Genomic DNA, 17,404 nt, shown 5'->3' with positions numbered 1-17,404 from the left:
TAACACCACTCAGTCTGGAGTCACACTTGATTGTCAGTGGGATTTCTGCAGTTTTATTAGCTCATGTAGTACACTACACATGTAGTGTTCTGCTTTCTCCTAATTTCTGTGGATCTTGGCTTGCATCACTCCCTGGTCCAGTACCATTGATGACCTTTAGTTGCTTTTACTTGAACTGAGAAGTTGAACGCAAAATCCTCAGTAAGACAGATGGCTTTGTGATCTGATCCTGGATTGCCTCTAGCTCCATATCTTGTCTATGTGTTTCCCATGTGCCTTCCTGGAAGTCTTTATCTTCCTTGGTAGTCCTGTAGTGCGTAGCTGTACATCTGGATTCAGGGAAAGCATCTGCTCAAGCCATAGATACAATGACTAGGGGAATCATGGAATCACAGAGTGGTTTGATTTGGAAGGGACCTTAAAGATCATCTCATTCTAACCTCCCTGCCATGAGCACGTTCCGCCAGACCAGGCTGCTCAGAGCCCCATCCAACCTGGCCTTGAACACTTCCAGGGATGGCACATCCGCAACTTTCCTGTCTCACCACTCTCACAGTAAAGAACATCTTTCTATTGTCCTGTCTAAAACCTACTCTCTTTCAGCTTAAAGCCATCACTCCTTGGTCTATCACTAAACACCCTCGTAAAAATTCCCTCTCCCACTCTCTTGTAGCCTTCTTTAGGTACTGGAAGGTGCTGTAAGTTTTCCCTCTCAGAACGTTCTGTTGCCCAGGCTGAACACCCCAGCTGTCTTAGCCTGTCTTCACAGAATAGGTGTTCCATCCTTTTAACCAGCTTGGTGATCTTCCTCTGGAGTCACTGCAGCAGGTCCATGTCCTTCCTGTGCTGGCACCCCAGAGCTGGGGGCAGCACTGCAGGTGGGGTCTCGCAGAGCAGAGGGACAGAATCCCCTCCCTGGCCCTGCTGCCCACGCTGCTTTGGATGCAGCCCAGGACACCCTTGGCTCTCTGGGCTGGGAGTGCACACTGCCAGCTGTGGTGTGACATGGGCATCACACAATATGTATCTGAAGAAGGACAAAGTGCCTTCTATTTTTTCCTGTCCTTTTTTGCTCTGTATTTTTGAGGTGGCTTCTTTTAACAGTGTTTGACAGGCTATGTTGAACAGCGCAGAAAATACCTTAGTTTGCATAAGGATAAAGAGTTACCTGATTTCTGGTGTCCAGGGCTTTATGAGACATGAGCAGATGGAAGACAGGACATTGAGGCTCTGGAGTCTATGGGTTGGTCCTGGAGGGATTATCTGTCTGTCAGCAGGTCTGTATGCATTTAGTTGTGCAGCAATGCAGCAGTGAAAGAGGGGTGTTGTTCCAAGCCACACTGTGACATTTCTTAAATCCTGTCATTAGTGACTGATGCAAGCCTGTGGTCACAGGACCCTCATACTGGAGCATTCACTGGAGTGGTTCACATAAATGCAGTCTTTTTAGGTAGAATATATCATTGGAAAAATGGAGTATAGTTTTTCATGTGATTCTTGTGGCTCTTAATCAAGCTTAATCAAGATATGTGAAATGTGTTAGCATCTGCTCCAAGGACAGCTCTTCTAACCTGTGATAGAACTAAAAATTTCAGAGAAGTCTAAAATGAGATATTACTCTTCAAACGTACTTAGCTCTTAGTTGTTACTGTTTTAACTCTTCTCCTCTCTTGGATGTGCTTGTCTTCTATACTTTTCCTTCCCATCCTGGAATTTTTTATGGTTTTATAGTGAAAGGAGGAATAACACAAACTTCTTACTGGAAATACGTGTTGGAAGGAAAAAAAAAAAACAAAAACCCACACAAAAGACAAACTAATTGATCTCCAATAAGAAGAGCCCAGAGAAAAAAATCCATCAAGTACTTAGTATTCCTAGCTTCGAGGAAATTAATTTTTTTTATTGGGTACAAACAATTAGAAGTATTGCTAATGCTGCATCTCCAAAGAGTTGAATATCTTCAATGGTTTGATGATGTCTTCAATGGTTTGATGTTTTTCTTCTGAAGTCCACCTGATCACTGCACTGACAGTGGGATGGAGTTGAAACTCAAGCTTTTAAAATATTAGATTAAAACCCAGTGCAGAATTTGTAGCCTAAGGCCACACAAATATTGTAAAATTTAAATGATAAATCATTTGAGAGAGGCATAACCCACTAGACTAATGGATACAGAGAAAAAAATGTCTCATTTAATTGCTTTTAGAAAACGGGAGAAACCCTGGGGAGGCTGAGAAGTTCATAGCCTTCAGAGGAAGTCTAACATAGATTTTACAGTATTAGTTGCTGTGATGCAGAATACTTCAGGTCTTCAAGAACAATTTCTATATCATTTAATCTATCCTTAAATCTGTTGAGACCTAGTCTGTGTGCTGTTCATATAGAAGAGTTACATGTGAGGGTTCACCTCTCTAACTTCAAAAATTTATGCTCTGTTTCTTATGATTTGCTCACAGTTATATTTCTTCTGCAATACTGTTTTCCCTCTGATACTTGTTTTGCTGTTGTACTTCCATAAACACACCAGCAACTACCATCTAATGCTTTTTTTTTTTTTTTTTTTTTTTTTTTGCTAAGCTAATCAAGAAAGGTCTTTTCACTTCCCCTGAAATCTTACTTTTCTTTACCATTACAACAGCCCTCCTTTACATCTGATTTACAAGTGACATTACTGCTTCTAGGTTTTCTAGAAAAAGAAAAATCACAGATTCACGTGTCTTAACTTGTATTTCTGGTTTATGATCATCCTGTTTTTTCAGTAGGTCACCTGTATCTTTCCCTTCTGTTGTTCCAGTGCCTTAGCTCCTTTTTGATGATAGTATGTTGTTGTCAATCTGTGAAGATACTATTCTGGATTTATATGGTGATAGCAAATGGCATTTAGATCACAAATTCTTAGGAAATCAGCCTGCCTTATTTCTGCTACTAACAGACAACATATTTTCTTGGCAATTATAAGCATTTGCAGTTTTCATGGAGGCTCGTAGTTCTTTTTATTCTGCAAATACGTCAGAGATTTGTGTGCAGATATGCAAATGGTATAAGTGCTGCTCTGAAAATTAATTTGCTGTCTTCTTTGATAGATCTGGAGAAGGTGCTACAAAATTCTGTAATGTGCCATCTGTTTTATGTATGTTTTCTGGTTGACATGCACTCACTTGAAAAATGTGACAGTAGCAGAGAAAAAAGGCAGCACTATTTATCTCTGGTGTTACCGTCCATGGAACCCATAAAATGCCTTAAAATCGTTTCAATATTAAGAGAATCAATCTTCTGGCGCCTTCTCCTTTCTTTGCCTTCTGTAAAGTATGCTTTATAGGATATATAGGACATGTGTAGGACAGGAATTCTATGTTTGTGGGAGAACAGGTTTTTAAAGAGATGTTTTGAGGTCTGAAAAAAATTCTGTTACCTTTCTGTATCCTAAACCCTAAGACCCTGAGCTTCCCTAGCAGAGTTTGTTATTTCTTCAAGTCAACAATATGTATAATAGGTAAAGAAGGTGCTTGCTGCCTTGTGTGTACGGTTGGGCCCATAAAACAAGTTACTTGAATCCTGAAATGTTTGAATGCAGTACATGGAACAGAATCACCTGAATCTGGAGTGAGACTTCTGAATAATGCTTGTTGCAAGAAAAACCAGACTGGAATACAACACTGTGGTAGACCAGTACTGTTCAGAATATCCCTAGAGTAGTAAATATTTTTTTCTATATTAACTGCTGAATGAATCTGTTATAAAACCTAAATACATAAATGAGCCTGCAAAAAGAGGGGTGAGGTAAAGTCTTGTCAAAAATACTGTGGGTAGATGAAGAGGTCCTAAGAAAAAGACCTAAACTTACTAAAAGACGAAAATGTAAGAAACTGTTAGCTTATACTTCAGTGCATACTGTTCAAAGTTGTAGTCATCCATGTATTTTCAAACTAATAGTGCATCAGTGGCTCCCTTCATGAGTGTAGCATTTTTGTTGTCAACGTGATTTTTATCAACAGGTAGTCACAATTAATCTAAAAGCAGTTCTGAATTCTAGGAACCAAGAGGAAAATCTGGCAGGTAATAGTAGTTTTCTGGAATCGCATATTTAGATATGGGGGAGGTAAACTTAATTGTTAATTTCCTTTACCAAAGTGTAGCTATTTGTTCATTTTTTTGAGGGCAGTTATTACATTTTTTCCTAAATAATATAAATATGAAAATCACTGTAATCAGCTGTAGATTTGGAAGTGATTTAATCTAAAGAAGACTTTTCTTTACTTCGAGTACTGTCTGTGATGTAAGAGATTAAGTGACATTTTTAAAGAGCTACATGGTTTTCAAATTGTAGGACATTTAAAAAATGAAGTTAAAACAAGGATACATTTCTCAACAGATTATGACGTGTCTCTATTTGAAGAAAATATTAGTTTGCCTTCATAGTTTAAGAACTCCTTTTGGAAATCAACAGGCTAATAACCTATTTCTCTTTGGTGTGGTCTCATTTAAAACTCTGCTAAAGAAAGCGAAGGAAAAAAAAATCACATTGACAAATTTAGAAGTTCGCAAATGCCAAGTGGGAAGGCTTCACAACTGTTGTAAATTCGATGTTTGCACATTAGAGTGCGAATGCTGATTTTAACCTTTCCATCAGGAATTTTGTATGCTGTGTAATTGACAGATGAGAACTATATTCCCTTATTTGCTTCTCACCTCTGTTACTTCCTAGGCACAAGACTAGACAGGGGTCAGAAATAGAACGTTGGTAATAGAAACCAGGAGCTGGAAGTAGGATGGATGTTGGTGAAGATTTGAGCTGTCGCTAAATCCTGTTTGCTTTGGTAGTTGTAACAGCTCACTTGGAAGTCAATGTTTAATGCATGTTTAGGGGTTTTGCTTTACTGTGATGTTTTTCAGACTATATGTTTTGTTCAGTTGATGCCTGTGATATTTGTGCCGATATTTAGTGTATTAAGAACATTTCTGGCACCTTACAGACTGTCCTTGTATGTGCAATACTCCATGGAGCAAATATACTTTAGGGTGCTGTTTTTGTTGTCATTTGCCATGTCTCTAAGGAAGTACCTCTGGGGGGTGTACTGCAAACAGGGGCTCAGCCACTTGATGTTTATGTAGAGAGGAACAAATAACAGTTCTGTATCTCTCCAGAATCCATCCACTCAACAATGCTTGAAATACTAGCTTTTATAAAGTTTTGGAGGGTTAAAAAATGAAAGTTTAATTTTGAAGGAAGACAAAAAAAAACCAAACCTGTATGGGGATTGTGTTCATACAGATGTCCTATGCAAAAGTATCCCTTGGCTGTGCTTCAAAGAGAAGTTAGACATGACCTGTGTCTGTAGTACAATTTGTGGCTGTGATGCAAAGATTTCTTCTACATTTTCTTCCCTCAGTCCTTGAAGCACCACTGATCACCCTGATACTTCTGCCATACCATCCCAGTTTCACTATCCTGTTTTGGATGAGACACTAGAGAAATGCAGCATGTTGAGATTAAATATTTAATGCTTTAAAAATGTTTGATTTGTCAGTAGTGAAAAAACAGTGTCAAACGTAATTTTTATTCATGATGTATTGTGTTAGCACAGGAGATATGTGGATTCAATGGTAGTATAGGATTTATGACAAGGCTGTAGGTAAAATGTTTTGTTGCCAAACTTGACAAGAAGCAAATATAAACTATCAATGTAGGTGGGAATTTTTTCTCCCATAAAATCTAGTATGTAGTCATTTGTGCATCTGCTGATCTTGGAATCACTCCTTTAACTGGAGAGTTAAGAGATCCACTCAAGGGTCTTGGGTTCAGTGTAATAGGTGAGGATGGAAATGAAAAATTCCCGAAGGTTCAAGGGCTCAGTCAGAGTTTCCCTGGCAATAGGGGAAGTGCTTGTGAACTCAGTACAGGTAACTTTCTGGTTTTTATACAGTCAATGATTAAGTTGTCATGGGAGGAACAAGCTGAGAACCTGGGCTTAGTTAGCACAGGTAGTTGTTGTTTCAAATGAAGATCTGAAACAAGTACCTCGAAAACAAGAGACCCCTTGTGAAAGACTGATGGCTTTCAGGGATTGTGTGCAGCGAGCAATTGCCAGGTACTGTTTTCAGAGACAGTGGGTAAGAGAAGCTTGGGATATCAATTGGTTATTACAGCATTGAGGGGAATGTTTTCAACACTTGACAGATACTTCTCTTACAGTCTCAAACTGTCAGCTTTATCTGAGGGCCAGGGGCTGGTACCCGTTCCATCAGCTGTGCCAGCCTCTTCTGGGATGCTTTCTTCCAGTACTTGTCCTTCCCAGCAGACTTAACAGGTTTCACACTTGTGAGATGCATTGCCAATGAGAAGTACTAGTAGAAACATTTTGCAGTTTTGTAGTATGTTAGGTAGGTCTGTCACTGTACGTGTTGTAATCTGTGAAAACAATATATTTTGGGAATGATTTGCATTTTCTTGATGCTGGTGATGCACATGAATACTTAGAGATGTAAATTAAGGAGAGTATTTTGCATTTAGAGAGAAAGAAGTAGGAACGCTTGCTTTTGCAGATTATTTTAAACACATCCCTGTTCACCAAATGTGAAGCTGCATTCTGTGTTGAATGAGCAATAATGCATTTATTTCATAAACTTTGTCTCACAGATTTCCGTGCCCATTAAGAGAAATTGATCCTTACACTGGTTTTCCATATCACAACCTTTGTCTCCTTCAGAAAGTTTGCTGTAGTCAGAAATAACTAATTCCTTTAAACTGATACTGCATTGTTCTAAAAATATTTGTACCACTACTCTTTTTCCACCTCTCAAATTGACTGTAGTGTTATTTAAGAGAAGTGAGATAGCTTTTAGGATTGGGGTACATGCGCTGAGAGACTTAGCCAAGAGAACAAATTTGTAGTTTGAGGCTTAGGTCTTTTCTGGCTTTTTTTTTGGGTTTTTTTAAGATTTTAATTAGTGAAGAAAATGAAAGCACACTTATACTCTTTCAAACTTCTGTGACGTTTACTGTAATTTCAGTTCTTGCACTAACTAGCTGCTTTACATGCAGTTTATAAGTTATTTCTAAGTTGCCTGAATAAATGTTTGCTCTTAATTACTTGTTTTGGTTATTGCTCATATTAAACATGTTTGCTAACCCATTAATAACTATGACCTTAAATACATAGCAGCTCTCACTCTTTCTGATTAAGTATATTGATCAGTGCATGATTAAAGACTGTCCCACTAAGTGTATGGATAAGTGTATACCTGTGCATCTGCTGTTCATATTTGAGACTTCCTGTGCCTCCAGGTGGAGAAGTAGTGAGGACACCACCTGAACTTTGTGCAGTTTATTTCTGTGTAAGCTGTGATACAGTGTTTTTCACTTTCCATTGAGTTGAATTATCTTTGAATTAGGTAGAACCTCAATGAAAATCAGACTATATATATGAATGTTCAAGTTCCACCCAATGCCAAAAAGCATTTTTAGTTAATCAGAAGAACTGTGTTCCATTCTTGAATTCCCACCTCTTTTTTTCTATTTTATTTTGTTTTATTTTGTTTTGTTTTAATTTTATTTCTATTTTTTTTTTAGTGAGTGACAGTTGCTTCAGGAACCTTGCCGAGGATCGTAGTGGGATAAACCTTAAAGATCTGGTCCAAGACCCTTCTTTGTGAGTATCTGGCTCTTATTGCTAAGCAAAGAAAAGCTTCTTCCTGATATCCTTGTGAGTAGTTTTGTAATTCTATAAAGAAGTAGTATGATGAAGTACACATAATGCTTTAGTGCTTGCCAAGTTGTTAGTCTTTAATACAAGAAGGTATTATTGAAACTACCTTGTTTTTGATGTAATTCTGCTCATGAAGTAACAACCAGAGAGCATTTATAGTAAAGGGTAGAAAGTCTTCAGAAATAGCAGATTGTGCATGCTGGTATTTCTATAGCGGGCTTGTATGCACATTGTTCCTCCTCTTTTTTTAACGAGGTATTGCACATAAATTAGAATATTGATGGATAATTATGTTATTGTCAGTTACTTTAACATGTAGAATCTGTTCTCTTTGTAGCTGATTTCATACAGCTGATATTTGTTTCTTGCTCTAGTACCTGTTTCAATTTTAAGTATATGTGCACATGGTCTCAATTTTGCTTCATCACAAGACCATTGGTCTTTACCTCAGTATTGTATCTTTCTCTAACATGATATTCAATCTCATGAGCTCTGAGCCAGACTTGAAATTGTCTCAGACCTTCTGTGTTCAGTTTCTTTTTCCCCATGGGGTTTTTTTCTCATCTGTTAACTTTAGTACTAGCTGAAAATATTCTTGCCAGTGTGTGAGTGTAGTGCTTGTTATGAGGGAAGGGGAAAAGAAAAAAATTCACATCTTTTAACCAGGAATGACAGTGCATTCCACAGTGAGCTCTACCATGATGGTCCTTGATACTGAGTAGTGATTGAGAAATAGTGAAAAATAAGGGGTATTTGGAATCTTATTTCAGTTACAGGGATTTATAGCAATTAAGTAGAAGCAGGATTAATTTTGTCATGTTGCTACAGGTAAATGACATATGCACATATACATGCATTCTTGGGGAATTTTGACATAGGGTATGTAATTGATGATTTATATATCTGAAATTATAGAGGTACAAGCAGCAAGTATAATTGTCACTTGATATGTACAGAGTGAATGCAATAGATATATTTTTAGTAATTACTGTTTAAGTGTTGTAGTCAAGGCTATTTTAAGGGTCTTAATTTTCAAAATGTTTCTGTTGAGTGGTAGTTTTTGAGTATTTTTGATTGGTTAGTTGGCTTTGTTGATTCTTTTTTGTTTGTTTGCTTTAGAATTGTATGTGGGTTTTGCAGCTGCAGGTAAGCTTACATGCTACACATAGTTTTGGGCTTGCACTTTTAGAGTTTGCTTTCAGAAGGTTGAATTGCCTTTGTTGTAGAATAATAATTTTCACCATTTTTTACCAGAAGTGATAGAATCTTTTAATTTTCTTCCTTGACTGTAACTCGCGTGAATAATATTGTAATAAATTATTGTAATGTTCAAAAGAAATTAAATGGATTTCTGTTTCTTATAAGAAGCATAAGTGACTGCAATGTAGCTGTTTTTGTCACTTTGTAAGACTGAATAATGTCTCAATAGGCCTTAGGTTCTGAGGAGTGCTTATGACACTTTGCTGTATGACAGATTATAGTGCAAGAAAAGTGTCCTTCTTCCTGCTGAGTGATAGGAATGCATAGACTTGGGTTTCTCTTTCCAAATCAATATTTTTCCTGTTTTATGACTGAGCACATATTAAGAGTTCTTGCAAAATGTGTACTAGTGTGAGTGAATCTCCAAAATGAAGAAACCATCTAAGGTAATATTGTTCAAAACAGCCTTATGTTGGTGACTCTAAAGGTCCCATGGGATCTGAATTCGTTATGCAAAAGACAGCATTGGGATGAAGCATGACAGTGTCAGGCAAAGAGATGTTTTATTTATTTTTTTTTTAATAAACAATAAAGTTTAATTAAAATCTTATGTTTATTTGGGTATGATTGATACCTGTAATAATACCTGGAATCGTAAAATAGCATTTGATTAATCCTCTTACCAGTTTAATATTTACACTTTAGGATTTCTTTAGTGCTCATTTGTGCTGACTAGATGTCCTGCTTCTTTTTCTTTGTAATCTCAGATGCAAACATTAGATTTACATAAAAAATTCTCATGCTTTCTCTGCAAATGGCTCTGTACCTCTTTGTTTGCCACTCTTGGCTCTGCAACAGACAATTTCTCTTTTGTTATTGCAGAAGGCCTTATTGTTGTTTTTTTTTTTTTGGACAGCTGAAAGTGTGTCTTTACATTGAAATGAAACACTTTAGACAGCATTGTTGGTGTTTCATTAGTGTTTGATTTATATCAAGTATGCCTAATTGTCAGAGTAGCATTTTTTTCCCAGGTGATTTCCCATCTGGAGCAGGACTGTAAACTTAATCTGCTTTCAGTTCTGTCAGCAATGCTAAGAAAAGCTCTGCTGCCTAAATCAGTAGTTTGATCACCTATACTTGTATGTGATTAACTCACAATTTACTGTGTGCCAACAAAAATGAAAATCCTGCTAAAGGGAAAAACCCCAAAACATCAAGCATATCAAATAAATCTGAAGTGAGGAGTTACAGATTGTGGGGGAAGGAAGCATGCAACAACTTTGAAATTAAATTTCATTTAGTGGTTAATTAGAGAAAAAATTAATTTCTGCAAAATGTTGATCATAGTTCAACTGTAAAGATGGTTTGAGAGTTAAGTGCTGGTTTTTATTCATTGCAGATAATCATAGAATACTTTGGATTGGAAAGGTCCTTTGCAGGTCACCTCCTGCAGTGAGCAGGGATGTGTTCAACAAGACTGGGCTCCCTGGAGCTCAAGGATATGTCTGCTATATATAGTGTCCTGTTTTGGACACAGAGATCCAGAGGTGTGTGGAAGAAATGTAAGAGGAGAAGACAGAAAATGCAGTGCATGGCAGGTTAATTAATTGAGGAAACAGCGTCAAAAGCAGAAGTATGAGTGTGCTATAGTATATAAAAGACTATTAAAGGGTTTGTTCTGTTTGCCTGGTGAGAAGGAACTAATTCAATTTATAGTAGACAACATTGACTGGATAGTTTGAAAAAATTCTAAATGTTGTTTGGTGAAGAAACTGGAACCTCTATCTAAGAATGTCAGGGAGGGTTCCACACACAGGAACATATTTGTTCCTGTCTAAGTGTAGAGAGCTGGAACGGCAAACCTTTTTTTTAATCTCGTCCTTTTTTTTTCTTTTTCCTTTTCTTCTATGAAAATGTATGCTTTCTGGTTTGTCTCCTGTGTAATTAATATGACCAGATGGAACTTATTTTGATTCCTATAAATGTAATGTAATATGGCTATGAATATTCAAATACCATGATTTGGTTTAGATAATGCCCTGCCTACCATTCCAATAACTCATAAAAGATATTTCAAGTGTTTGATTTTACAGAGGAGATTATTCTCAATGAGAGGATTATAGGTATTTTTCCATTCATTGTCCTAAGCAGGTAAGCTGGAGAGAGCAGGTGCAATTGGAGGAACTAGGCTTCTGGTTCTTAGATGATGGTTCAGACTTTATTCAGCTGAAGTAAAATACAGTGAAACAGCTTAAGATGCTAGCAAATTGCTGCTTTTGTGGGGAGACCATTGAGGCTCTCTAGCAAGGCAAAAGGCTGGTGCTCAAGCAAAGTTAAACATATTGATCAGTTCATTTGACCCCTTCTTCATGAGCACACTGAATGGTCTGCACTCCTCTGTCTTCCTGACTTTTCCACCCTTAATAGGCAGCCTGTGCTCAGGAGAAAAATGGGTTAGATACAATTCAATATGTCAATCACCTGAAACTTCTCCTGCGATTTTTACTACTGCTTTCCTTTTCTCACTAGAAGTTACTTAAATACACCTGAAGAGTGAACCATCAGATCATTAGAATGTTAGGTATACGTCCACCTACTTCAAGCAGAAGTTCTGTGTATACACATTCCAAAGTTTTGGTTCTTAGCATCACTTTATAAGATGTTCCTTTCAGCTCTAGCCTGTATATAGACATAAAGTTCATAAAATACTTGTCTAAACAGAAAAGAGGATGCTTTCAAACTTTCTGTGCAATTCAGTAGCTGCAGCTGCAGATAATCACTGATGCATTTGTTTTGGAAACATCTTCAGAGCTTCTTTGAGATGAACAATGTCCAAGAGATTCTGAATAACTTCTTTATAGGCAATATCACATCACATCTGAACTTTGTTTCATGTCTCCTTCAGACTGATTATGAAATAGAGTAGATAAACCTAAAATGTAAGAACAGGTAACCTTTGAGAGGAAATTAGAACTTGTTTTAATAACAAGTATGTTACTTGGTTTAATAAGTATGTACTGCACTGAAGAAAACATTGTGAGAAGAAAATGTTATTTACCCTCCATGTAATCACATCAGAAAGATGACCAAAATGGTAATAGCCCTATGGTAGAAGTTTGTGGATTAAATCCGAGTTCCATTTGTCCATGACAGGAGATAGAAATCTCACAGAAGTCATCATTATCCCTGATTGTATTTTAGAAGGAGGAACTAGGTAATTCTTCTGGGAAGCTGTTGTGAGATCCTTCAAATTTGTCACTTAAGGACTGAAGATGATAAAGGAATTCTTGAAGAGCTCTATTTTTTTTGTAATCTTACTGAGTACATAAGATATATACTGTAGCATGGAACAAACACCTGGATGAATGAGGGAGCAGCAGTGGACGTTGTCTGCTTTGAGTTCAGCAAGGCTTTTGGCACTGTCTCTCACAGCATCCTCACAGGCAAACTCAGGAAGTGTGGAGTGGATAAGTGGACAGTGAGGTGGATTGAGCACTATCTGAACAGCAGATCCCAGAGGGTTATAATCAGTAGCACAGGGTCTAGCTGAAGGCTGTCACTGATGGTGTCTTCTAAGGTTCAGTGCTGGGCCCATAATTCTTTACCTTAATTCACTGATAACTTGGATGAAGGGCAGATCCCTCCTCAGCAAGTTCACAGAGCACACCAATCTGGGAGGAGTGGCTGATACCCCAGAGGGCTGTGCAGCCCTGCAGAAGGACCTGGACCTCAACAGGCTGGAGAGATGGGCAGAGAACTGTCTGAGATTCAACAAAGGCAAGTGCAGGGTCCTGCACCTGGGCAGGAATAACCCCATGGTCCAGCACAGCCTGGGGCTGACCTGCTGGGAAGCAGCTCTGTGGGGAAGGACCTGGGGGTGCTGGTGGACAACAAACTGTCCATGAGCCAGCAGTGTGTCCCTGTGGGCAAGAAGGACAATGGGATCCTGGGCTGCATTAGGAGGAGCATAGCCAACAAGTTGAGGAAGGTCATCCTGCCCCTCTTATGAGCCCTGGAATGCTGTCTCCAATTCTGGATGCAATCCCATGCTCTTAAGATGACTCACTGTGGTCCATTCCAGCTTTACCCATTCTGTGATTGAAGACTTGATAAATGCACTGTTGATTTATCAAAATATGAGTATTGGTCTAATACTGATACTTAACTGTGACAGACAAAAAGACTCTCTAACAATTTAAAGTGTTTATTCAGCGCTGGGCAGCAGTGTGAGGTAAACCCCTAATGCACATTGCAAAATTGCAGGTGATCACAGAGTCTATTTATTGACAAAAGCTTCAAACAATTACATATTCATGCCAGCACCTTCCATTCTTGGCTTCCTATGGTAATTAGCTTGAATGACTATTAAGCGTGTGTGGTTGGCTTCTTGAATTAAGTCTGGGGTTGTTTTTGTGGGGAGGGGTCTTAAAAAGAGGAAGTAAGGTGAGTCTTCCTCACCCTGAACTCCTGACCTTTTCTATAGATGGCAATTCAAATGGCTTCTGGGAGAACTCCAATTTCCCACTCTTCGTGACTTTAACTAAGTTTCTGGTTGCAATTGTTCGTGTTTCTTTGGATCTACTTACGAGTTTCATCTTTTCCCATTGCAAGCACAGCTGAGCAAACATAACATGACAGACAGTTAATTATTTAAGTTTCAGATAACTATCTCAAGCCCAGTTTCTTCTAACTTACTTCTGACTTAAATATTTTCAGCAAGGCCTATCTATCCATCAGCTTTTTAATTAACTCCAGTAAATACCCAACTTTTAACTAAAATCCTAATTTCTCTAAGATTAGTGTTTCACTGTTAAGTCTGTGGATGTAAAACTTCAGTTTCCATCATCACATGGGGGAACCTGTCTAGTAGTTTTTGATGAAAACTGTAAATATTGTAGTTTATACTTTCTAGGTTTTGCTCATCATTTGAAAACCAGTAGTATATTCTGTGTTGCTGCAGATTATAAACTCAGTGTTGTGAGGATACCAGTTCACACCTTCTCCCCTTTATGCACCCTTTCTAGATTTTCAATGCCTGTTTCTTTTATTTAACTGCTGGTCTCAGTAATGCTGTATAGAGAGGAAATGTTTATTTGGTCATTCTGTCCATAGTTAACTTGTGCAACAACCTTCTAGTGGGAGTTCATGCTCAGTTGTTTGTCCATTATTTGACTGTATTAGCATGTTTTCCCTAATAGGCTTATGAAAATACTTCTCTGCTTCTCTTGCCTCCTGAGGTTATCTATAAGCATTGACTGATTTTATCAGGTTAACTTTATTAGGATGACTGGAGAGCTGTCTGTGGTGGCCCAGACTACTCTGTTATGCAGAGGAGCCATTCTGAGCATTACAGAAGTGCTGTCTATTTTAAGCATTGAATTTAGTGAAAACGTTGTACTTGACAAACTTCCAAAGATCTAAGACCTGCCTAAAGGAATTCATGAGGATGAGTCTAATTTAATAAGTACTTCCTAAAGCTGATATACATAAAATTGGCTTCATGCTATCTTTATGGTTTCTCATTGATCTGGGAGATTGAGACAAACCTTTGTCTACTTCAACTGCAAGCAGAGTTTTCCTGTGCCTTAAAAAATTGTATTTGCCCTTCCTTCAAGATATATAAAATATGCTTAAGACCTTAAATTGCTGGTGTTTCTTCTCTACCCAGTTACCCCGCTTGGCTTCTCCATAGTCTAACTGGCCTCCATCAAATGTATCAAAGAAGATGTTCTGTTGTTCATTTGCCAAATCTTTTTTTACCTCCAGTCATATGAACAAGTCCCTAAATGTTTTCTCTGTTACTTGCACTTCAAGAAAAAGAATTTTGAACCTACGAGATTCCTTGGCAATTTCTAGGAAAAATGGCTAATATTGCATGTGTCCTTTGGCTGTTTAAGCTTAATGACTCATAAACCTATAGGAAAAACTTCATCTGTCTGAAGCAAACCCATAGCAGAAGACTGTGCAAAGCAGAACAGAGGAAAATGTCTCTTTTAAAATACTTAGTAACTTTCAACTCTAATAATTTTTACATCTTGGCCCAAAGCAGTCTCCTGTAACCTCTCTAAAGCTCCATGTTGGCTTTATCTACCAGTAGTAGTTACATTCAGAGCAAACATGTCTTCTCTTATCACACAGTTATCAAATTCTTAGAAGAAAATTTCTTCTTTTTGCTCTTGCAGTGCCCTGTGGTAGCCTGCAATTAAGAATTTTATGAGTTAATTAAGTAACTGCATAAATTTTTCTAGAACTAGAGGCTGTGCAGCCCCAGTGCTGTCTGGGCTGGTAAGTGCTGTTAAGGGGAGAGGGTTGGTTGTTTGCATGGCAGCTGCATCTTGGGTGTTCCATCTCTCTTTTCAGTTCTGCTACTTGTTTCAGAATTAAGTCTTGTACTTCTCTATGGTGCAGTCTTCAAGTTTGTTAGGAAACAAGCTGTATCTAAAACGTCTATCAGAAACCTCTGTCTAAACAAGTTTAAGGATTTTCTCCACATATGGGATCTGTAACATGGATATATGATGTTTCTCTATCTAAACAAGTTTAGGGATTTTCTCTACTTATAGAATCTGTAAGGTTATATCATGTTTGTTGAAATAAGAAACTTCATCTTTGGTCATGGAAATTTACTAGAGCCTTCATTTCCAGATTTAAAGTTTGTTATTATTATTAAATGTACTTAAACTTCTGTTTAGGAAAGTAAATGAAAATGTTAGAAAATTTTTTAAGTGTTCAAAAGAAAAGTTATGTCCTTCGTGCTCTGTTTCATTATGGTTGCTTTCTGATGTCTGAAAATAAATACACAAGACACAGGTTCAAAAATCTTGATCAAGTTTCAGTCTAGCCAGTATCACAGTTGATTAAAAGTAATTTGTTTTAAACCTTCATTTTAAAATTGCCCACTTTACTCCTGACTTAAAATTCATGCCAACTTTTTATTTTCCCAAATGCAATTTTTAAATCCCATTGTCTTAATAACTTCTATTCTCCAGCAGTACAAGAAAGAGCTTTAATACTTCCCATCAGCAGCCAGATGTTTTGCCAGTTTCTGGGAACACAGGCCTCAGCATGCACAAGAATTGCCTAGGAAGACAAATACTGCAATGTCTAATGTTACCCCTCTTCCACCTCCTTTCCTTGAGCAGGTACTGCTGAGCACAGTGTTAAGGTATGGAGTATGCCTTTGGTCAGTAGTGCTGGCTGTGTTCCCTCCCACCTCTTTCCTATCCCCAGCATTATTTGCTGGCATGGCAGAGCAGACAAAGAAAAGGTCTTGATGTTTTACTGTTCAAACATAGTGAAAACACTGCTGTGTTATCAGCACTGTTCAGTCATAAATCCAAAACACAGCAACTCTGGAGCAGGTACCTGCTGTGAAGAAAGTCAACTCCATCCCAATCAGACTTAGTTCACATATGAGTAATACTGTAATTATAATACTCATTGTAATTAAAAAAAATGTAAATAAGTTTTGTAATTACTTTTTTCCTTTTGCATTTGGAAGGAATATAAGCTTCCTGTGTGTCTGGGTATATTCAGGACCAGATCACAATGACTTTTACAGAAGTAGGAAAATTGAGTATATACCAAGTACAAGTGTCAGTCTCAGAATTAAGTGCCAGAAGACTTCTTTCTGTAATCATTTGCGCTAATAATTAATAAGAAGAGATTGGAGTAGAATGTAAAATGTTCATTTGATTGAATATAATTTTACAGCCCGTCATTTGCTTTGGAATTTAATGGCATAGCAGCCTGGCTTCTTGGTCAATATTCTGTTTTTTAAAACTACAGTCCAAGTTATTTTTAAAAGCTTAATGTATGATAGGGATTTCCTTGAGGGATTATTCTGTACATCTCTCTGGCTTTGCATTTTGTCTTCTCATCCAACCCAAATCCACCACAGCTTCTAGTTGCATTCTCTGTTCTTCTCTTGGTAACCTAATCTTGCCTTACTTGGTCTTGTAACTTCAGGCTTCTTTTGGAGGGGTCTTTTCATGACATTTGCTATTTTCATCAGCTTCCTACTCTCTGAGGATCTGTGACTCTCAAAACTCAAACAGCTTCTTCTAGCCTATTTTGCCACCTCCAGGCTTCATCCAAATGTCAGCTGACTCTTCACCTGACTTTATTCTTTCAAATTTTAATCTTTGTTTCCATTTATAATCTAATCTTTTCTTGGTATTTAAATGGGGTTGTCTTCTCATAGTGTCTACACTATGAAAAAAATTTTTTGTGTGTATCTACCGGTAAGAAATGGTCCAGTGCTAATCTTAGCTTAAACTGCATTTGTTAAGATAATGCTTTGAAAAGATTCTCTTAATACTCCATAGTGCATTATATGTTTCTATATACTCAGATAAGAAAATTTATTTTAAAAATACTTATTTAAAAAAATATCAAGAACCAAACAGAAGACCTATTTATATGACTACAAACCTCAGGTATGCTTAAATCTTGACTGTTTTATTAACTTCTAATAGGGGTATGGTATGGATGATAAG

At 37.5% G+C, this 17,404-nt stretch overlaps 1 protein-coding gene across 7 annotated transcripts in view; it reads left to right on the top strand.

Annotated features, from left to right (window-relative positions):
* The window catches only part of GPHN (gephyrin), a 273,967-nt gene that overhangs the window by 75,839 nt on the left and 180,724 nt on the right, over positions 1-17,404 (top strand). For all 7 annotated transcript variants that reach the window (XM_062495959.1, XM_062495956.1, XM_062495957.1 and 4 more), the window contains exon 2: positions 7,571-7,649. In XM_062495959.1, the coding sequence (XP_062351943.1) occupies positions 7,571-7,649 (79 nt within the window). The remainder of the gene's footprint in view (positions 1-7,570; positions 7,650-17,404) is intronic.

The sequence above is a fragment of the Cinclus cinclus genome, chromosome 6 (genome assembly GCF_963662255.1).
Source record: "Cinclus cinclus chromosome 6, bCinCin1.1, whole genome shotgun sequence".
NCBI lineage: Eukaryota > Metazoa > Chordata > Aves > Passeriformes > Cinclidae > Cinclus > Cinclus cinclus.
Note: the sequence above shows the minus strand (reverse complement) of the source record. Positions and strands in the feature narration are given on the sequence as shown.